The 23,937-nt window shown below is 34.8% G+C and overlaps 1 protein-coding gene and 1 long non-coding RNA gene across 2 annotated transcripts; one reads left to right on the top strand and one right to left on the bottom strand.

The window, feature by feature from the left end:
- Nucleotides 1–987: 987 nt before the first annotated feature.
- noxred1 (NADP-dependent oxidoreductase domain containing 1) lies at nucleotides 988–12,694 on the bottom strand. Its single transcript, XM_056477254.1, has 6 exons — nucleotides 12,528–12,694; nucleotides 11,125–11,288; nucleotides 9,024–9,204; nucleotides 5,950–6,107; nucleotides 1,530–1,731; nucleotides 988–1,425 (listed from the first exon to the last, which is right to left on the bottom strand). Exons 1-6 carry the CDS (start codon nucleotides 12,683–12,685, stop codon nucleotides 1,287–1,289), a joined length of 1,002 nt encoding a protein of 333 aa, XP_056333229.1. The 5' UTR covers nucleotides 12,686–12,694; the 3' UTR covers nucleotides 988–1,286.
- An 8,502-nt stretch (nucleotides 12,695–21,196) lies between these two features.
- LOC130244371 (uncharacterized) lies at nucleotides 21,197–21,733 on the top strand. Its single transcript, XR_008839230.1, has 3 exons — nucleotides 21,197–21,296; nucleotides 21,389–21,458; nucleotides 21,633–21,733. It is a non-coding gene; the product is annotated as an uncharacterized LOC130244371 (long non-coding RNA).
- Nucleotides 21,734–23,937: the final 2,204 nt, after the last annotated feature.

Here is a 23,937-nt window from a genome sequence, read left to right as displayed (position 1 = left end):
TTTCTTTTTTTCTGTTGAACTCTAAAGAAGATATTTCGAAGAAAGCTGATACCTGTAACAATTGGCTTCTATTGTAGGAAAAACAAATACTCATGGAAGTCAATGGTTACAGGTTTCCAGCTTTCTTTAAAAATATCTTCTTTCGTGTTCAACAAAATAAAGAAACTCAAACAGGTTTGGATGATGAGTAAATGATGACAAAATTTTCAGTTCTGGGTGAACTATGCCCAATTTATTCCCTGTGTAGTTAAACATAACGACAACTTTATAAACGCAAGTTCTCTCCATGAAGAGTTTCTAGTCCTGTCAAACGATTAATCGTGATTAATTACATCTAAGATAAAACTTTTATTTACATAATATATACATGTGTACTGTGTAAATATGTATAAATACACACATACTGTACATAACATACAAAATTATACAAAATAAATATATTTACATATATTAATTTAAATATAATTTGCATTATATATGTTTATATATGCATGTTTATTTTCCTCATTTAAAGTATAAAAAATGTTTACAGATTGATATTTTCTGATTCCATAACTTTGTGGTTAGTTGTTTTGGAAAATATAAACAGATGTGTCAATATAATGTTAACATATACTTTCTATGTGAATTTAGGTTTTGAGTTTTTACTGCAAATGTCACATCCATAACGCTGATTCATATATATATATATATATATATATATATATATATATATATATATATATATATATATATATATATATATATATATATATACATATATATATATTTATATATACACACACACACATATATATATACATATATATATATATATATATATATATATATATATATATATATATATATATATGTATATGTATATAGAAAGAAAATATATTTGTGCATACTGTGTATATAAATATATTCATGACTATATTGTATAATATATATAATACCATACCATAACATCACAAATACCATAACATCACAAATGTTTTGCTTGTTTTTACTTGACTTGCCATTTCTTATTTCTTGTTAAATCATGTAAAAAACGTTTGGCCATGTATGCCAACAAATCTGCAGGGGATAAAACACATATATAGTACAAAGGAACCTAAAGGGACACAGACGACAAGCCATCTTTCCCCCCAGAGTTTAATTAGCACTTATAATAGACGGCACATTACAAACACCTTCACATCTGACTGATGATAAACAGACTGAACATGAGTGAACACAATGTACATGTTGCACAATTCAATTGTTGTCATGTGTAACATATCTAATCACTAACAACAAAAATATTATCCTTCATCTAAGTTTTTAAAAACATTGTAGTACAAGCATGAAATACAGTCTCGCAAACCTGTATTCCTTGACAGCAGGTCAGTCAGTGGAGTGTCTTTAGTTTGTGCATCGACCAAACTGATCCATGGAAAAAAGCTGTAAAACAACAGAGGCACAATTAATAAATAGTCATCATTCAATTTTCATACAGATCTTTTTGAATATGAAAAAACTAGTATGCAAAACTGCTTCAAACTCACTCGTCTGGTTTATTGACATCAGAGGTGGCATTGGGTGAATTGATAAAACTGTGATAAGTGAACGTCTCTTTTGAAACGCCAGCCTCAAACAGTCCATTTAGCAGCCGAAGAGTGTTTCCGGAGTCCAGTTTTTCTGCTGTGCACATGTTGAGGAGAGCGTAGAACACAGCAGACGTCCATCGTCGATCCAGGAAGAGCCCACCTTCAGTAAACACTGCCAGTTTACTTAATAGCACACCATACAAAACAACACACTATACTCACTTCACATGACAGACGAATGTGGATACATTCTGAGCACTCGTAAAAGATTTATTGTGATGTTAAAAAGCTGTGGAGTTGCCAACAGAATATTGGTACACCTAAAATAAAGCATTTGCCATTTTTATTGCATCTTTTTATTAACATTTTAACTATTAAATTACAAAACAATAACAAAGCTAAAGAAAAACAGAACAAATTAATGAACAGAATACATACATACATACATACATACATACATACATACATACATACATACATACATACATACAACATATATACATACATACATACATACATACATACATACAAACAAACATACAACATAAATACATACATACATACATACAACATAAAAAAGTAATAGGTAATAGCATAATAGCAATAATAATAATAAGTAAATAAATAAAAATAAATACATTAATTGAATTTTGACATCCCATAACTCAAAATGCAGCTTACAGAAACATCAATAAAGTCCAAGTAAGGTGTCCAGACTTGATGAAAAGCCTTCGTGGACACTATGAATGACACAGGTAAGGAATTCTAAGGGAATCATTTCCCTAATAATATTGTGCCACCCTTTCAAGGATGGGGGTTAGTCACTGATCCAGTTTATCACTATATTTTTCCTGGCAGCAAAGGCTAAATTGTCATATAAACAATTAGTGAATTTCTCAGGCAAACATCCAACCGGGAGACCTAAAATTAAGCTTTTTGTTTTTAAACAGCGGTTATTCACAAAAGGAAGCAAAGCAAATGAAATGATTTCTTCGACGCAGCACTGATAGTGGAAAGGCTGCCATGCAACTCACAGGTGTGTTTATTGTGTATTTTACAACCTTGTCAATCAATCAGAATCAAGGACCAGAACTCTGTTTATTGGTTGCTGATGTGATGTTGCATTTCACTGTCACACATGACAAAAGTGAACATTTAATTTCACCAAAAATAAATATTTCATTATTATATTTCAATATTTCATCATTTAAAATGCAGTAAATGCTTAAATATTTCTTTGTTTTCTGTGGAGCTCTTCTTATAAAAACTGCTGTGTTTTTACATTTTTGAGCAAAATCTCAAAACTGTCAAGTAGTGACTGTCTTAAGCTAAATTAGTCTCGCTAAATTAAAGAAATTTCATTTTAAATAGATTTTTTACATGTTTTTACAAAAGCAAATCTGCTCACAAATTTTTGAATGGTTCTACATAATTAGTAATAAAGTTTTAAATAATTATGTTATTTAGGGCATTACAGTGGCGCATGATTGCCTCACAGCAAGAAGGTCGCTGGTTTAAGTCCCAGCTGGGTCAGTTGGCGTTTGTGTGTGGAGTCTGCATGTTCTCTCCATGTTCACTTGGGTTTCCTCCAGGTGCTCTGGTTTCCCCCACAGTCCAAAGACATGCGTTAAAGGTGAATTGAATAAGCTAAATTGGCCGTAGTATATGTGTGTGAATGCAAGAGTGTATGGGTGTATTCCAGTGTTGGGTTGCTGCTGAAAGGGCATCCGCTGCGTAAAACATGCTGGATAAGTTGGCAGTTCATTCCGCTGTGGTGACCCCTGATAAATGAAGGGACTAAGCCGAAAAGAAAATGAATGAATGACTAAATGAATAATAATGTTATTTACTGCTTAATATTTGAATGAGTACAATAATGAGTATTACGGAGTGCCTAAACTACAAACCCCCATGTTCATTCATTCATTCATTCATTCAATTTTCGGCTTATTCCCTTTATTAATTAGGTGTCACCACAGCAGAATAAACTGCAAACTTATCCAGCATATGTTTTACGCAGCGGATGCCCTTTCAGCCTCAACCCAAAACTGGGAAATACCCATACACTCATGCATTCACACCCATGCATACACTACGGACTATTTTTGTCTACCCAATTCAGCTATAGCGCATGTCTTTGGACTGTGGAGGAAACCAGAGCACCAAGAGGAAACCCTCGTGAACACAGAAACAAATGAACCAGGGACCTTCTTGCTGCTTAGCTACCCACTGCGTCACCATATCACCCCCCCCCCCCCCCATGTAAAAATGTAAACAAATAAAAATAAAAGACTTTTGCGTCTGCATAGTGTGTGCAGGACATAGACATATATGTCCAGTGATGGGAATAATGGTACTATAAATAAACAGCGATACTTTTTTCAGTAACGAGTGATGAAATGAATTATTGTTCCCCCATTACAACACCGCTGCCGTTACTGACAATAAAATGTGCATTACTATAATTGAGAACGCTGAAGCGGTTTTCATGCGAACAGTGTCTCTGTCAACCATACAACCTCTCTTTCTCTGTGGTGTGTATGTGTGTTCGGGGCTTGGGCGGGACAAATAGCCAACAAGTGATGATGATTGGTGTGTCTGTGAACGTGATGCTTGGCTTAAACATTTTTCCATCGTTTACCAATTAGAGGCCATTAAGAGGCAGAGTAGTGCGGGTTTTCACACAAAAGCACACGCACAGTCAGTGGTACACACCAACGACCAGGGGCCTCATGTATCAACAATGCATACGCACAAAAAATTTGCGTACGCCAGATTTTACGCTTACGTTTGGATTGAATAACGATGAAATTAACGTGAGAATGCGCGTTGGTCCACACCAACTTAATGTCTGGCGTACGTGTATTTCTTGTGTGTTTGTTTTATTTCCATTGGCGACTCGTGTTAAATTGCATACTATAAAGTATCTTTGAGCCATGCAATGGCAGCTGTATGGGACAGGATCATCAGCATGTCTAGCAGGTAAATAAGGTTTCCATACCATGCAGTTGACCAGCCAAACATTAAAGAGCAATTTGCAGCGATCACCGGTTTTTCCAATGTAATCGGAGCGATCGAGTGCATGCACATTGTAATAAGGGTGGCTTGTTGAGGTTCACTGAAACGATACTAAAATTTATATTTGAATGTATTTTTAATGTATAACTTCTACAGACTTATAATGCATATGATTTGGTTATAACACCTCTCCAATCCAGTTCAGTTCTATAAATCTGAGTCTACAATAATACACACACTTATTAATGATTTCTACTTGCCTTCCTCGTGATGAAGAGCAGGCAAAATCTGATATGTAGTGGGGGAAAAAGAAGACGCTGGATTCGGGTTCATGATCGATCGTGTCAAAACATGCTGCCATGCGCTTTACGAGCTACGCCACTGTGTTCCTCTTAACCTGCACCTTCACATCAGACCATTTCTTTTTTAATTCAATCACAGTGCGATGTTCAGACCCCATTGCGTTGACCGTGTCAGCTAAACTCTCCCACTCTATTTTTTTTTATTAATTCTGGAGGACAAACTTGCAAATAAAACTGTTTTTCTCCGGTCTACCTCCGATAGGAGCACCTCCAATTCACATTCTGTGAAGTTTCTGCTTGCTTTTGCCATTGCTTTTTCGTTTGGTTTTGCCAAAGTAGAGTCATTACCATATTGATTAGTGGGAGGAGGCAGGGACGGGTTTTGCGCTCGTGCACGTGTACTCAGTTTTACGTTAATTCGGATGTACGATGAGAAAATGCGTGGGATTCCGTGTACGCAGTGTTTCATACATCTGAGTTTTTAATGCGTTTGGACATTTACAGCTTTGTGCGTACGCAATGTTTTAGTATGAATTCAACGCAACTCTTTGTACATGATCCCCCAGGAGACAAAGAGTATGGTCTCCCATCCAGGTACTGACCAGGCTCAGCCCTGCTTAGCTTCAGTGAGTAACAGGTCTTGGGCTGCAGGGTGATACGGCTGTGGCAGTGTTCTTTTTTTTTTTTTTAAGTCACTTTATGGGCTCCGTACTAAAGTTTATTTAATAATGAATTAAATAAAGTTTAATAGGTTAAAATAATTTAATAAATTGACATTTTTGCACATTTCGCTTTAGAGCAGGGGTGGGCAAACTCGGTCCTGGAGGGCCGGTGTCCTGCACAGTTTAGCTCCAACTCTGATCAAACACACCTGCTTATAGATAATTAGTGATCTTGGAGACACTGATTAGCATGTTCAGGTGTGTTTGATTAGAGTTGAAGCTAAACTATGCAGCACACCGGCCCTCCAGGACCGAGTTTGCCCACCCCTGCTTTAGAGGGTCCACAGTGCGTAGTGATTTTTGTAGGGTAAATAAAAATGTGCAGTTTTCACATACCTTTCATGGAAAGAGGAACCGTGGCTGAATGCACTCCCTTATCCTTTAAAGCGGTGCATATTTGATTGTGGAGAAGCCAAACTGAAGTCTCATCATCGTAAACCTCAAACTCATACTGGGGTTTGATAATAAAATTGTGGTCAAGGAGCATCAAGAGCCTAAAGTTAAAAACAAACAAAAAAGTATTTATTGTAAATATATGTGAGGTTCAATTAATATTTACAGTAGAGATACACAACCACCACTACTTCTTCTAATAGTAATATTTTTTTAAAACAGTAAAAGTTTTATCCATATTGTATTGTATTGATTTAAATAGTATAAAGCAAATATGAAAAATTTATTTAACAAATATTTACCAGGCAAAATCCTTATTATTATATTATAAATAACAGTTGGTGTTCAAATGCCTAATGATTTGAAGAATAAACTGTGAAGTGGTGGGAAGAATCATAAAAAAAATCATACTCAAGTAAACCTACCATTATTAGGCAAAAAATAGAGTAAAAATGTATTTGTGTATGTAATGGAAATGTATGAGTAGTATTATTATGCTATTAAAATGATTCCACCTCATACATTGCAAATTAAAAATTAAGCTTACAACAGAGTCACTGTCTTTTAAGGGTGTTTCTGAATTATTTGCCATTCATGGACTATAAATTAAAAGTGTGAGAATAGTTAAACGTGAGAACACAGTACATTAATATATCCACCTAGACTGTAAAAAAAAATGCTTCGTTCCAGACAAACAATTTTGTTGAAAACATGCAGGAAATATGTTAACTTATTTTTTTTTTAACTATTAAGTTTTCCAAAAAAAAAACTCAAGTCTTGTGTTGTTTCAGCAGTAGTTTGAACAAACAGCAAACTTCATTTTATAAGTGCAGGTTGATGCGTTTACATACGGTCTGTAACCTAAGTCAGGGTCCAAACTGCATAACCTGAGCATTAACGTATCATCACAGCTAGATTTTTGCCCCTTTTAACAAGCTGCAGCTGTCCAGTAAACCATACGCATACAGCACCGAAAGAATACATGCATTTAGTTATCGTTTAAGGCCATTTGGTGATTTCTGTCATCGTACAATAGGCATCTTTCGTCTTCTCATCAGTGACATGCAGTCTAAACAGTCTTTCAGTTATTGCGTTTAACAATTCTGCGTCTTCTTATTCACTTTCTGCAATTTGATTGGGCAAAAAACACAGGACTGATTATTCTACTAAGCCAATCATTGTAGACAAGACAAAAATAAAGATGCAAACATTGAAGATGTAAACAACGTACACAAAACAACTGCCCTTACTCACAATTTCTCTCAGCGCAGGGAGAGGAGAATTGTCAGTAAATAAATGCAAAACATTTTGGGGAAAAAGTAACTCGAGATAATGATAAAGGAATGATTACTAGTTACTTGAAAAACATACATACATACAACATTGCTTTTTTGTGATTTCATTGGATGGGAAACAAGGGATTGATTATTCTACTTAGCCAATCACTGTAGACAAGAAAAGTAAAACATGCTAAAGTAGTAACTGTACAGCATAGAATTTTCCGTATTTTGTGAGTCATATTATTTATTTTTCCCTATATTATTTATGCTTTTGAATTGCTTTATGGGACCTTGATCTTTCCTTCAATGACTTTTAACCTTGGAAATTTGGAAAAACTGACTTTTATTAACTTTTTTTATCATTTAAAATGATATGTTGTCAGGGATGGTGTTAGGGGCCGGTATGAGATTCTGACGGTATGATAACCTTAGATAAAAATATCACGGTTTTATGGAATCAAAGTATTTTGATCACTGCATATGTTGTTTTTAAATGTCTAGGTAAAATACAACAACATTTTACCCATTGAACACAATTTATAGTTGAAATCAGAATTATCAGCCCCTCTTATTCATTAGCCCCCTGCTTATTTTTTCCCCAATTTCTAAACATAATAGTTCTAATAACTTGTCCCTAATTATTTTTTTTTTATCGTTGCTATGATTAGAGTACATAATATTTTACTAGATATTTTTCAAGACTCTTATCTAAAGCTTAAAGTGACATTTGAAGGCATAACTAGGTTAATTAAGTTAACTAAGCAGGTTACAGTAATTAGGCAAGTTGTTGTATAATGATGGTTTGTTCTGTAGAGCACCGAAAAAAAAATTAGCTTAAAGGAGCTAATGATTTTGACCTTAAAATTTTTTAAAAAATCAAAAACTGCTTTTATTCTAGCCGAAATAAAACAAATAAGACTTTCTCCAGAAGAAAAAATATTATCAGACATACTGTGAAAATTTCCTTGCTCTGTTAAACATAATTTGAAAAATATTTTAAAAAGAAAAATAAATTCAAAGGGGCACTAATAATTCTGACTTCAGCTGTATATTTATTTTAAGAAACATTTAAAATGTTTTGGAACAGTAGCTTTTGGTATAGAGTTTCCTTTCTGGCTAGAGATACTGTTGCCCTAAAAAAACTAAATAAAATAGTTGTAAAACATGTTAATTAAAAAAAACATATACCGTAGGAATGATATAACAAAGTTTTGGTGGTTTTAAAACCTTGACTTTTCCAAACTGCAGTAAACCTTGAAAACGGTTATCGTCCCATGTCTAGTTGGTGTTGTATATTATGGTACAAAAATATTTTAATAAACTGCCCGTACATTTTCTGTTATTTTACAGACTTGTTTTCTCTATATTATTTCTTATGCATTATTTCAAATTACTAAAATGTTAATAAAAGTCACTTTGTTAAATAGTAGAGTTGAATTTTCAACATCAAAAGTCGACAGAGCAGAGATCAAGGTCCCATAATGCAATTCACAAGCATAAATAAATAGAAAACACTTGTAAATCACAAAATACAGAAACTGTTAATGAACAGATATTTTTACAGTGTAGGTTGAAGGAAAATAGTGTAGTAAAAGTACAAGGTAAAAAGTACACTTTAAAAAAAAAACCTACCTAGAAAAGTTAAATTCCTGAGGAAAACCTAATTAGTTAGTTATATAGTTAGTATTTGCAACCCTTTACTTTACACCACTGAGAATAAGTGATGATCTTAATTACCTGTTGAGCGGAACTGCTGAGGTGAAACTGTACACAAGACAGTGTGAAGGCAGATGGCAGTGAATGTCTGAGCAAACTTGAGGAAGATGAGAGGGCAAGACACAGAGGAAGAGCAGATCTGCCCATTTAGCCAGTCGAATGTTGTCAAAGTAACACTCCACACCCATGTTTGAAATTTCACCTACGGGTCAATGAAAGAAAGAGAGAATTGAACACCCTGATTTGTCAATTAGGACACACTTCATAAGTCCTACAATGTCAAATCTCTGTTTAATCTTTAAAAATCCATTATAAAATTGAATCTACAAAACCTAAATATATATATAGTTGAAGTCAGAATTATTAGCCCCCCTTTACATTTTATTTTCTTTTTTAAATATTTCCCAAATGATGTTTAACAGAGCAAGGAAATTTTCACAGTATGTCTGATAATATTTTTTTCTTCTGGAGAAAGTCTTATTTTTTTTTCCGGCTAGAATAAAAGCAGTTGTATTTTTTTTAAAACCATTTTAGGGTCAAAATTATTAGCCCCTTTAAGCTATATTTTTTTCGATAGTCTACAGAACAAACCACCGTTATGCAATAACTTGCCTAATTACCCTAACCTGCCGAGTTAACCTAATTAACCTAGTTAAGCCTTTAAATGTCACATTAAGCTGTATAGAAGTGTCTTGAAAAATATCTAGTCAAATATTATTTACTGTCATCATGGCAAAGAAATCAGTTATTAGAAATGAGTTATTAAAACTGTTTAAAAATGTGTTGAAAAAAATCTTCTCTCCGTTAAACAGAAATTGGGGGAAAAAATAAACAGGAGGCTAATAATTCAGGGGGGCTAATAATTCTGACTTCAACTGTATATTCATGCTACTAGTACATATAGTATGACTAGCGTGTATTTCTATTCCATTAAATACTAGTACATACTCATTGGCTACAACCTTTTTAAAAAGATACTAGTTTATTCATCAACTACCTATTATATTATCTATTATACAGACACCTCTACCTTTTTTTCATTATATTTTATGCATTTTGAAAGTGACTAGTAACTATACTATGGTTACTATGGACTAGCCTAATAAATAAGCAGGATGAAATGAAAAAAACATTACAATCTAATGAATAACAACTAGTATCCATTTCAATAGGTTTACAAATCTTGTGCTACCTAAAGAATAGGTACTAGTAGCTATCTAATGAATAAGTACTAGAACTCAAATAAAAAGATGCTATCATGATCTTGGGGAAAGTTACTTTTATAAGTAATATACAGTAGTACAATTGTGCTTTACTTCTTTAAAAAGCAACTAAATTATGTATTTTGTTACTATATTTTCACCTTCTGCCACACTGATTTAGTAGGGGAAGTTGAAGGGGTGTTTACAGTATAACAGAACTGGGATTAAGACTAGTAGATGTTACAATTTCTTGTCACAAATAACACATTTTGGGTGGATTATTATGGTGCGTGAAGCACTCATGCTCTTGACATGACAAGTGGGCACCAGTGGCTCGCAGGTACTTGGACCTTTACATGCGTTTCTATTGCAACACTATGCAGCTTAGATGGTCTTCAAAAGATTCACACACTCACAAATCACTTCAGCCTCACACAGTGATTTGAGGACTGTAAGAACCATATACAGTATATTTTAGGCAGCTAGTTACTGTAAACTCGCTGACTCAAAAAGTTATCCATGCAAAAAATATTTGTGCACTTTAAATAATTAAAAGCATTTATGTATTATATATATATATATATATATATATATATATATACTTGAACGTATGGTTTAAAAGGACTCTCCAAAAGCTTAATGCGTTTTATACTGTAAACAATTCTTATTATATGCTCTTATGCTAGTCCTCCCAAACCCAACCCTCACAGAAAATCTGTAGTTTATTTTAATGTCAAAATTGAGTTTCATTTTAAGCATTTTGAATTATGAGGACACAATATATGTCCTCGTATACCTCCTTAATAGCGTAGAACTAGGTCATACCCATGTCATTATGCAAATGATATGTGACAAACGACTAATGTGGTCCTCATAAACTACATAAACAAGCACACACACAAACACACACATATACTAACCTAAGGTCTCAGGTCTTTTTGTTGACAAGTTAACGTCACGTGGCCTGAGGTTTGAAGTATGAATTAAAGCCAGTGCCAGCTGTTTGCCCATGTTTCCTCCACCCAAAATACCAACAGACAGATGTGCTTTAGTGACGCATCCATTCTCAGCATTCAGTTTCTTTCTGTGTGAAAAAAATATACATGACTAAATGTAAATATAATAATAATGAATTCTTTTTCCCTCGGCTTAGTCCCTTTATTTATCAGGGGTCGCCACAGCGGAATTAACAACCAACTTATCCAGCATATGTTTTACACAGCGGATGCCCTTCCAGCCAGACAATTAGTTTATTCAATTCACCTACTGTATAGCGCATGTCTTTGGACTGTGGGGGAAACCGAAACACCCAAAAGAAACCCACGAACATGGGGAGTACATGCAAACTCCACACAGAAATGCCAAACGACCTAGTCGGGGACTCGAACCAGTGACCTTGCTGTGAGGGGACAGTGCTAACCACTGAGCCACCATAATAATAATACATAATAATACATAATTCCTGTTGGATGTTTATGTTTTAGGTAGAGCATAAAACGTTGCGTTAAGCATTAGTGTTTTGAAAAAAGAGTTTTATGCACTTGAAAACTGAGTTCAAGGGTGAGAAATTGCTTCTGGTTTTGAAGATTTTCTGTGTAGTTTTGCATTTTAAGAAGGAGGTTTCAGAAATCATGTGACAAAAAAAGATTTTGTGTGCAAGCGGTTGGAAAAAACTGTAATATGAGTTACTCATAATGTAATCGTACCTTAAATACACTTAAATTTAACAGTACTGTATGAATCAACTCAGAAAAGCAGAGTAATTGTATTTCTTGTTGTTGAGAATTTGCAGAGGAAAGGTTACATTCATCAAGATGTTTGCGATTAATTAAGAGTCAGAAATTATAAAATAATATGGTGTGTATGAAATGGTTCTTTGAAACTTTTTTTCATAGAGTAACATTAATTCTGTTTAACTATAGAATGCTAAGATTGTTATTAAGATGCTTAAATATGATTTTAATAAAGCTAAAAGGTCATACATGAATCAAATTTTAAGGGGAATTTAAGTAGTTAGTATCAAATAATTAAATTTATTACTGAGTAACTAGATTACTTTTCACTTTACAGACAGGGTAATCAAACCAAATTCATTTTAATACAATTTTAATGATGTCATTTAAAATTATTTAAATGTTTTATTTACTAATGATAATGATGCCAAACACTGTGTGTGTGTGTGTGTGTGTGTGTGTGTGTGTGCGCGTGTGTGTGTGTGTGTGTGTGTGTGTGTGTGTGTGTGTGTGTGTGTGTGTGTGTGTGTGTGTGTGCGTGTGCGTGTGCGTGTGTGTGTGCGTGTGTGTGCGCGTGTTCTTAACGTTACCTTAATAAATCGAATAGTTCACAGACAAATACAGCATGTGCACATCCACTTATAGTCAAGCCAGCAGACCGACTGCGCAGAAAAAACAACTCTTTCTCATCTTCACTGAGTCCAGACTCAAACCCGAGGGAGCTTAAATTAACTGTCAAATCCAACATTTTGGTAACAGCCTAAATATAACCCGTATGGAGGCTTTGCGGAAACAACTCTGGTTTCTATGGTAACAACTGCAAACGTGTGAAATCAGAAACAGCAAGCGGACACCACTGGATAATACGTCAATGCCGCCGCCATCTTAATCCAGTCACCCAGTCCTGCATTGCTGTTAAATCTCTAACTGAGATTAACATACCTGAATTGTTTGCTTATTAAAGCAGTTTAGATCGTCGCAGAGTGAACCTCGTCTCTGGGAATTATATTTCACAGGTAAGAATATTTTTTTCCCACTGTTTTTGATAATTTTAACACTTTGTTAACAATCGTAAAAAGAATGCCCTAGTTTTGACAGGTTTGTGAAAAAAAAATGGCGCTACCGGAAATGCTTTATGGCCAAACCACGTAGTGTCATGGCTACGCTTTTGTTATTGTTTACGTTCTTGAAATGGTCTATAGATATGAGCAAGCTGTGTTTTAGAGGGCTATTTGCAAAGCTAGGGTTTTTCAGCCAATGATGAACTTCCGGTGAAAGCTTTGTGTGAGTATTTTCAATTTCATAAGGTTCCTTTTACAGCATCGATGTTGTAAAGTAATTCAAATATAATCAGTTAAATAGACTTAAGCATTCATTTTGTGGTTCAAGTGTAAAACTAAATGAAAGACTGTTTAAACGCAGGTGCCGCCATTAGCAGCAGGCTAACGTTAGTGCAGAAACTCTATTGATAATACAAGGGCAAAATTAATTTCAATATTTAAAGACATGGCCCTGGAAAAACAGAACTTAGTGCAGTGCTTCATGCTTTATTGTATCTCAGCCAGGCAGTGAAGATTGCTGTTTTTAAACGCTGCAATTTCACTGAAATTACAAGTCTTTGTGTATATACCCCATTGAAGCTTTGCAAATAAATAAGAACAGTTGAGGAAACAGTGGGAGGGATTTTCTCATTTACAACATTATCTAATGTGTGATTAACGTGTGTAACACCAAATACTATTTTCTCACAATACAAACAATAAATAAAATGTGTTGGATTCTCGCATTTTCTCACAACAATGAAAAGGTTTCAAGGGCACCCTAAAACATGACGAACCCAGCTATTTAGGTTACAGTTATTTACGCTAATAAATATTAAAGACACAGAAATCGGGATGTTAAAATAAACAAAAACTTAAACTGCAGCACGTTAAGCTCTCTTGGCCACCCTAATAATATATACTAGTTGTAGAAATGTATGGTGTGTTAGCATAGCAACTATAGGATCACAACACATTAATTAAATTCATTATAGGTTCAAAAATACTATAATTTTAGCAATAAAAAAGTATTCAGAGCGCTTCACTTTTCAATTTTTTTTTTATGTTGAAGCCTTATTTCAAAATGGAATAAATTCATTTATTTTCTCAAAATTCTACACACAATACCCCATAATGACAATGTGAAAAAAGATTTTTTGAAATTGTTGCAAATTTATTAAAAATAAAAACCTGAAAAATCATATTTACATCAGTATTCACAGCCTTGAAGCTCTAAATTGAGCTCAGGTACATTCTGCTTCCACTGATCATCCTTGAGATGTTTCAGCAGCTTAATTGGAGTTCTCCTGTGGTAAATTCAGTTGATTGGACATAATTTGAAAAGGCATACACCTGTCTATATAAGGTCCCAGGGTTGACAGTGCATGTCAAAGCACAAGCCAAGCATGAAGACAAACGAATTGTCTGTAGACCAAAGAGACAGGATTGGGGGAAGGCTGGGGAAGGTTACAGAAAAATTTCTGCTGACTTGAAATTCCAATGAGCACAGTGGCCTCCATCATCCATAAGTGGACGATGTTTGGAACCACCAGGACTCTTCGTAGAGCTGGCTGGCCATTTAAACTGAGTGATCGGGGGAGTCATGGAGGTGATCAATAACCCAATGGCCACTCTGTCTGAGCTCCAGCATTCTTCTATGGAGAGAGGAGAACCTTACATAAGGCATCCAAGACCATAGATGGACTCTCAGACCATAAGAAACAAAATTCTCTGGTCTGATGAGACTAAAATTTAACTCTTTGGTGTGAATGCCAGGCGTTATGTTTGGAGAAAAACAGGCACCGCTCATCACCAGGCTAATACCAGCCCTACAGAGAAGCATAGTGGTGGCAGCATCATGCTGTGGGGATGTTTTTCAGCAGCAGGAACTGGAAGACTAGTCAGGATAAAGGGAAAGATGAATGCAGCAATGTACAGAGAAATCCTAAATGAAAACCAGTTCAAGAAAACTTCAGAGTGCTCTTGACCTCTTCATGCTCTTCATCTTCCAGCAGGACAATGACCCAAAGCACATCGTCAAAATCTCAATTAAGTGGCTTCACAACAACTCAGTGAATGTCCTTGAGTGGCCCAGCCAGAGCCCAGATCTAAATCCTATTGAAGATCTCTGGAGAGATCTGAAAATGGCTGTACACTGTCGCTGTACACCTGATAGATCTTAACGGGTACTGCAAAGAGGAATTTTCACACCTATGCACACACTTGGTTATGATTAAACATATCACATTTGCTATTATTAATTATTTTTACAGATATAATATATTATTTTATTCTACGTTATTGTATAGAATTTGTACTATTATAATAATTTGTGATTCATTACTTTTTATTAACCGTTTTTTTAACTGTTATAAAACTGTAAGAAAAAAGAGGAGTTCAGCACTATTTTTGATAAAGCAGGTACATAAAATATACTTTACAAGTTTGAGCTTTGTTACTTCTAGGTAACTGAAGCTTTTTTACACCATAAAATTATAATCAGTTAAGCGTTATTGTATTTTATATCTGAGAAAACAGCAGCTCCTCCGTTCAGTTGCGTCTGTTTATAGAGCACTGATGACTGGATAAGATGGCGGCCACGTTGACGTATTGGAGCAACAGACCGAAGCGGACTTAAAATATATTTTAAGACACAAAGTTGTGACTACATTGCTCTATGGTGGCTTAATCCGAACTATATTTTATTTTTTAGAGATTACATACAGGTTAGATACAGATTAATTTGCTAAATGCCTGAAAAATAAGACGTATATGCATGCAAAATAGAATATAAACATAGAGAAGTTAGTCACACTGAGTATCAAAGTTGCTATTATTTCTATACTTAAAAAATAGCGTCACAGGGACCTAAGTCCTTAACATAGTTATAATAATAATAATTATTATTATTATTATTATTATTATTATTATTATTATTATTATTATTATTATTGTTGTTATATTGTTCAGTGCTTCACGGAAATCGCGCACTGTACCTTTAAGGTGATTGAATATGGCGGCGCGGTGACGTTGCTGTGGTTACCAAAGTCCGTGGCGTTCTAAAAAAAGAATGTGTTCGAAAAACGGTCGATGACGTTGAGAAACTAGTGTGACCTGCATTCAGTGTCTGGCCATCGCTCACATTAGTGGTACGTAAAGATCTTTCTAAAAGTATCATTTTAGGTAATTATTTGTCTTTTTCGAGATGATTTTGGTGAAGGACACTAAAGATTTCAATATTGTTATATCGTTAAATATCTGTTATATAATTTCAGATTATAATATTAGTTTTCTTCGTCTTTTTTCGGCTAGACTGTAGATTGTACTGAATGTTGGAATTGGAGATTGCTGTATTGTCGACGTGTCAATTTTAGGATTTTGAATATATATATTTCTAGTTTGTGTATTTTGTTATCTTATTTAATACCCTTTTTATAATCGTAAAATGCCATTTGTTATGATGTTAGGTTGGTAGAGCAAAAGATACAATATTTTTGTTTGTATGTTTCAGTTGTATATTGCTATCAAATTTATCATTTGCAGATTGTTATTTGTTATACCTTCATATAAATTGCTAATGTATTTGTATGCTGTCAGCTTTAACACATATTCCACATTACTGTTGTATTTTTTTGTAGTTTTTGCTGTCGGCCTGTTCAACATTTGCAGATTTTCAGTTATTTGTTTTACTTACAGTTTTACTAATTATTGTAACACATTTATCTATTCTAAGTTTATAGATTATCATCTAGTAGAGTATTTACTTACAGCTGTGAAATATTATTTGTTTGTGTTAAAACAGAACCAGACTAGAGACAATGGTAGATAAAACTTCCAAAGAATGGTATAAAGTAATGACTTGACATCTTTCTATTGTATTTTGTAGATTGGAATGGACCACATGGAGAGGAAAAAGAGAATCACACACCACAGCAAGGACTGGATGGTCTGGAATTTATAAAAAAAAAAATCAGATGGACGGGTGCATCGATGGACGTCCTTCCAAGATGAAAAGGGTGGTGTTTAGTATAGATCAGTGGTTCTCAAACTTGTTCAACTTATAAGTACCACCTAATGACTAGCATTGAAATATAGTAGCGTAGTAGGCCTAATTAATCAGCTACAGCTGATTAAACAGGGCAAGGCAAGGCAAATTTATTCATAAAAATATTATCAGACACTTTAAACATTATAAATAGTTTGAACATTAACACTGTACTGTGCTTAAACTCAAATAAAAATGCACTTTAAAGTTCATTAAAATTAGTACTGTTCGTAAAAAGTAAAAAAAAATTATAAATAAAATGCTGTACTTAAAGGTAAAGTATTAGCATATGGTAGCCTATAGGCGTGGGACGATAACCGGTTTTAAGATTTACCACAGTTTGAAAAAGTCATGGTATTAAAAATCAGAAAGATGTTTTGTGATACCGTTTCTAAGGTATACTGTAAGTAGAGGGTTTATTTTAAGTGTTTTTAAATATGTTGTAAGGAAATCTGTGTTTTTGAAGCTAATGATGATAGTAGAGATCAATGGTTTATTTTAATTATGTAGCCTGACATGTTTACTGATACAAAATATTATAAATGTTTCCTAAAATGTAATATATTGTGTTAAATGGGGAAAAATTTGTTGTTTTTTTACTAAGACATTTAAAAAGAAAATATTTTACAGCAGTACTGTAAACTGATATTTATTTCAAGTTTATCATACCGTCAGAAACTTATACCGGCCCATGCCTAGTAGCCTATATTCATCAAAACCTGGAAATGTAGCTTAGGCCTCATAAATGTATATGTCATCATAATTATATAATATATAAACCATTTTTCATACATTTTGAAATATATGTTGCATGTACACATGACATATTTGTATGGAGGAGAGCAGGGATAGTTGTACTTCTATTATATTTTTTTATTTATCTTTGAGATCTTGAGTTTCGAGTGTCTGCTATTAAATGGCATACAAGTTATTTTTGCAGCACAAACTGAAAATTTGAACACTTTTTAGTTTCAAACAGGAGAAGTGAAATGTTACAATTCACCCCACAGTCTTGGTTAGTTGTAACACACCCCATGGTGAGATGTAAATGATCATTTCCACTGGGGGTGAGATGTAACATTATAAAATAAGAATTGTGACCAAAAAATGGATTTGAAAACTTCTTATTTAACTTTGAGCTTTCAGTATAATTTGTGTCTGTGATACAAAGCTGAATAAAATGTGAAAATGTGCATCAGCTTCAACAATTGAACACTATTTGTGTGTCCAGACTTCATGAGCCCTCAGAAATCAAGCACTTTGACTTCTTCCTCTTTCAAGAGCTGTAGGAATACTTAAATTAAATCATATAAATACAGTTTTAAATCTGCTAGGGGTTGGTGGTAACATTTCACTGATGTTACTAGCAAGAGTTTTGTTAAACTGTTGTTGTTGTTGTTGTTGTTAAACTGACCCAGCGTTAAATGGCCATGAATCTGTTGTCAGCTGAAACATTATCACCAGCAGCGTGGATTAAATATATCCACACGCTGACACACAAATAACATGGGTTTAACTACAAATCAGGCACTGCTGTCTTAAAAATAAAGTAAAAAGTATTACCTTCTTAGCTGTCGTTTTTTCCGTCTAATATCTGCTGTGTCTGTCACAGGACTCTACTTTTTCATATGTGCTATGAGGACTAATATGAGCATGTGTGAAGTGAATCAACTGAATTGTAACTAGTTCCTGGTTCTAGAGATTGAAAGCGTTACAACTATCCCCGGTCTCCTTGAAATCTAAACAGTAACTTGTATTTTAAATATGATTCACAATTGCATATTTAAATGAGAGATTAGATGCATACACCGTTTCATTTACAGTATGTGTCAGAAAAGCCAGTCATTATAAATACACTGTTTGACCAATTCATACATGATTTATCAATTCATACATGCAGCATTTTCATGATTTGGTGGAATTGAGATCATATCTTAAGTAAACTGTGGAGTTTGCGTACACTGTGCACCCGACCACTGTCTTGGGTAAGGTTTACAGGTGCTCCGTCTGTGCACACAGAGACTAACTTTAATTTTTGTGTTTCTTCAAGCTTCAAAGATGGCAAAATGTGCATGAGTCTATGTTCTGTGTGTAGTGCGTATCTGCTTGAGAGCTCCACAATTTTTTTGATTCGTAGCATCTAATTACGTGATGCACTAAACATACTAATCACATGTTGGTGTTATCGTACACGTCAAATGGTTATAAGTGTATATATAATTTTAATTATTATTCAGTGGTGTGTAAGTAATATAAATGTTTAAGTAATATAATGATGATATTTTGACTAAACATGGCTTCTGTAAGATGTTTTTTTTGTATAAACCACAAAGGAGATATGAGTCAGGGAGGTTACATTTAATAACATTATTCAGGTCTCAGACAAAAGATATACTAATCACACATTGATGTTATCATAAACGTCAAGGAGTGTTAATATATTTTTAATTATTATTCAGTGACCCCTTCGTGTACCACTAGAAGGAAGCCCGCTTTGAGAACCACTGGTATAGATAGATAGGCCTCATCGGTGTCAGGTTTTTCCTTTTTCAGCTAATGGAGAGCAGGCAGACTCACAAGAAAAGAATCGGTGAACATGTATCTAACAAATGCTGAAGCACAGCACATAGGTTTTTGTTGGGGCAGTCTGTTTTTTTATTTGCAGATTTGAGCAGAGCAGACAAAGGAGACTCACAAGGGGAACGGTGGAGATATACTTGAAGACCTGGAGCTCAGGAAGCAGGTAGAATTAGTTGAACCGACTGAACAGTGGAGTTGTATTGAACAACACAAAGAAATGTATTGAGATTTAAAGACCTGATATCTTTTTCTTTTACAGATTGGCACTGAGCGTGTGGAGGAGCAGGGAAACACACATCTGTAATAACAAGTCATTATAATAAATTAGGTACTACCTTACATTAAGTTGAATCAAATCAACTTAAATAAAACATTAATTATATAATTACATTTTTACAGAGTAAGTGTCACAGAAGGGACAGGATTCAGGTGAATAATGAACAGTGTTTATTTACAAGATGGCAGGTGAGTATACACAGGCGAGTACATTGATGCAGATAATAGTTCATAAACATGAACTGGATATTTGACTGTGCAGGCTTTGAGATTGAAGACAGATATTATAGACGGCAAACAGGACAAAGACCAGACAAGGAACCAGGAGACACCACACTGGGATAGACATGGAAAACACTGGAGATGCAAGTAAACTAATATCTAAGAATCAACACTGATGGTGTATAGGGAGTTCAGTACTTTCTTTACTAGCGAAGAGGCCGAACACTGAGTGAATGTGAGTGGAGTCTTTATAGTGGTGTGATGGTGATGATTGTCAGGTGTGTGTCTAATTAGACTCAGGTGAGGGTGCTTCAGTGGGCGGAGAACCTGTCCTTACTGTCACAGTAAGTGATGGTTTTGGTATTACCTTCAGATAGACAGAGATAGATACAGTATTTTTAGTTTGTTTGTATGCTTCATTTGTGTATTGCAATCTTGTTTATTATTTCAAATTGTTATTTGTTATATTGTCAGATAAATTGATCTGTTATAATGTATTTGTATGCTGTCAGCTTTAACACATTGAATATAACTGTACATCTATTGTCTGATAGATTGTCTGGCTGTTGTATTATTTATATGTAGTTTATGCTGTCAGTCTGTTCAACATTTGCAGATTTTTATTGTTATTTGTTTTGTTTACAGTTTAACTAATGTAACATTTAGCTATTCTGAGTTTATAGATCATCTTGTCATCTAGTAGAGTATTTATTCATAGCTGCGAAATGTTACTTGTTAGTGTTAGAACAGAACCAGGCTGGAAACAATGGTAGATGAAACGTCCAAAGAATGGTATTAAGATTAATTAATGACTTGACATCTTTCTATTGTATTTTGTAGATTGGAATGGACCACATGGAGAAAAAAGGGAATCGCACACCTCAGCAACGACTGGATGGTGAGGAATTTATAAAAAAAAAAATAGAAAATCAGATGAAATCGATGGACGTCCTTCCAAGATGGAGTGGTGGTTGGTATAAATGGTTAATTAGGCCCTGTCTGTGTCAGGGTTCTCTTTTTTCAGGTAATGGTGAGAGAGCAGGCAGAAGAGGGAGACTCACAAGAGCATCAGTAGAGAACAGCATGTAGGGCTTTGTTGGGGCGGTCTTTGTCTTTTGGAGGTTGGATTGGAGCAGAAGGAGACTCACAAGGGGAACGGTGGAGATATACTAGAAGATCTGGAGCTCAGGAAGCAGGTAGAATGGCTTGAACAGACTGAACAATGGAGTTAGTTTCCAAAGAAATGTATTAAGAATAATTAAATACCTAATATTTTTCTCTTTGGCAGATTGGCATGGAGCATGTGGAGGAACAGGGAAACGAACCTCAGTAATAACAAGTGCATCGTAATAAATTAGGTACTCCCTTTTTAATTTGAATCAAATCAACTTTATGAAACATTTAAAAATATATTAAATGTGTCACAGAAGGGACGGGATTCAGGTGAATAATATAAACTATGTTTATTAACGAGTGTAAGCATTCGAGACTATTGATGCAGATAGTAATAGTCTATGAACATGACTGTGCAGGCTTGGAGACTGTAGACAGATACCACAGAGGGCAAACAGGACAAAGATCAGATGAGGAACCAGGAGACACCACACTAGGAGAAACATGGAAGACACTGCAGAAGCAAGTAAACTGATATCTAAGAATCACCACTGAACAGAACCAGACTGAAAACAATGGTAGATGAAACGTCCAAAGAATGGTATCAAGATTAATTAATGATTGACATCTTTCTGTTGTATTTTGCAGATCAGAATGGACCACATGGAGAGGAAAAAGGGAATCACACACCTCAGCAACGACTCATGGTCAGTAATTTATTTGTATAAAATCAGATGGACGGGTGAATCGATGGACATTTTTCTAAGATGAAGGAGTGGTGGTTGGTATAGATAGTAATTAGGCCTTGTCTGTGTCAGGTTTTTCTTTTTCAGGTAATGGAGAGAGAGCAGGCAGAAGAAGGAGACTCACAAGAGTATCGGTGGACATTTCTCTAAAAAAATGCTGGAGAACAGCAGGTAGGGCTCTCAGTGCTGTCTATAGGTGCGTCCCAAATCGCATACCTATGCACTATTTTATGCCATTCTGTAGTATAAATAGTGCAAGTAGTGCACTCACAAAAAGATTAAGTGCATTTTAAATTCCTGGATGATGCCCTTATTTAACCGTTAAAAAGAAGTGTGGACTGTTGGACACTTCACACATTAAACAGCCGCAGTTTTGATCATGTAGCGGAAGAGGTGCAGCTATCAGGCGCTTAAGTTTGATTACTTTATTTTGAGTTGCGAAAGCAAAATTCTCCTACTAGAGTGATTATATTATGCCACCTCCGTATGGTGAGTGCGGTTATTCTCATGGCAGTTATTATTTGATAGTTTGGTCATTTGTTTAACTAATTTGGCATCCGTCAAACGTCATCTGGGAAACGCTTTGAATTTCCGGTTAGTAAATAGCTGTTAGTGTTCTATTTGGGACGACACTACATTCATATGCTACATTCATATATTCATATGACGACACTACATTCATATGCTACATTCATATATTCATATGCTGTCGAGTGTGTAAGTGCAGCTTTTGTCTTTTGCAGGTTGGAGTGGAGCAGTATTACTTGTTAGTGTTAGAACAGAACCAGATTGGAGACAATGGTTAGATGAAACTTCAAAAAGAATGGTATCAAAATTAATTAATGACTTGACATCTTTCTGTTGTATTTTGTAGATTGTAAATTAAAAAAAAACAATCTATTTTGTAGATTGTAATGGACCACATGGAGAGGTAAAAGGGAATCACACACCTCAGCAACGACTGGATGGAAAGGAATTATTATTTTTTTAAATCAGATGGACGGGTGAATCGATGAACATCTTTCCAAGATGAAGGAGTGGTGGTTGGTATAGATAGTAATTAGGCCTTGTCTGTGTCAGGTTTTTCTTTTTTCAGGTAATAGAAGAAGAGGGAGGGAATGGTGAAAATTTATCTGAAGAACACTGGAGAAGATTTGGTTTATTGCTGGAGATCAGCCAGCAAGTAGAGCTTTATTAGTCTTGTTTTTGTCTTTTGCAGATTAGACTGGGGCATGTGGAGAAATGGGAATCACACCTCAGCAATGACTGCAAACTGATGGTCTTGTTAGGTATTTTTTGGATTGATGGATGGATGATAGATTAATGAATGGATGGATGGCTGGTCGGATGGTAAATAGATGTCCTTCTAAGAGGAAGGGGGTGGAGGTGGGCATAGATTGTTAGATAGATATCTTCTTTGTAGTAATTAATTAAATTGCAGTTAATGAACACACTACTGGCAGAAAAAGGAGACTCACGAGAGCATCCCCATTTACGGGAGCATGTGCCATAATTTAATTTTCAGTATAGCTATTTATATATGGGTAAATAATTTTTTGGGGGGTGGGGGCGAGGTGCTGCGTGCGGTTGAGGGGGCCTGTGCCCCAGTGAAGCTTTATGTCTAGCACCGCCCCTGAGACTCACAAGGGGAACCGTGGAGATATACTGGAAGACCTGGAGCTTAGCAAACAGGTAGAACAGCTTGAACCGACTGAACAATGGAGTTAGTTTACAAAAAATGTATTAAGATTAATTAAAGACCTGATATCCTTCTCTTTGGCAGAATGACACAGAGCATGTGGAGGAACAGGGAAACACACATCTGTAATGTCAAGTACATCATTATAAATTAGGTGCTGTCTTACATTTTAAGTTGAATCAAATCAACTTTATAAACATTTAAAATTATATACTTTAATTTTTACAGACTAAGTGATGGTCGGGTATCTTCAGATAGATAGATAGATAGATAGATAGA

This window comes from Danio aesculapii, chromosome 17 (assembly GCF_903798145.1).
Source record: "Danio aesculapii chromosome 17, fDanAes4.1, whole genome shotgun sequence".
NCBI lineage: Eukaryota > Metazoa > Chordata > Actinopteri > Cypriniformes > Danionidae > Danio > Danio aesculapii.
This window is presented reverse-complemented; position numbering and strand designations above follow the sequence as displayed.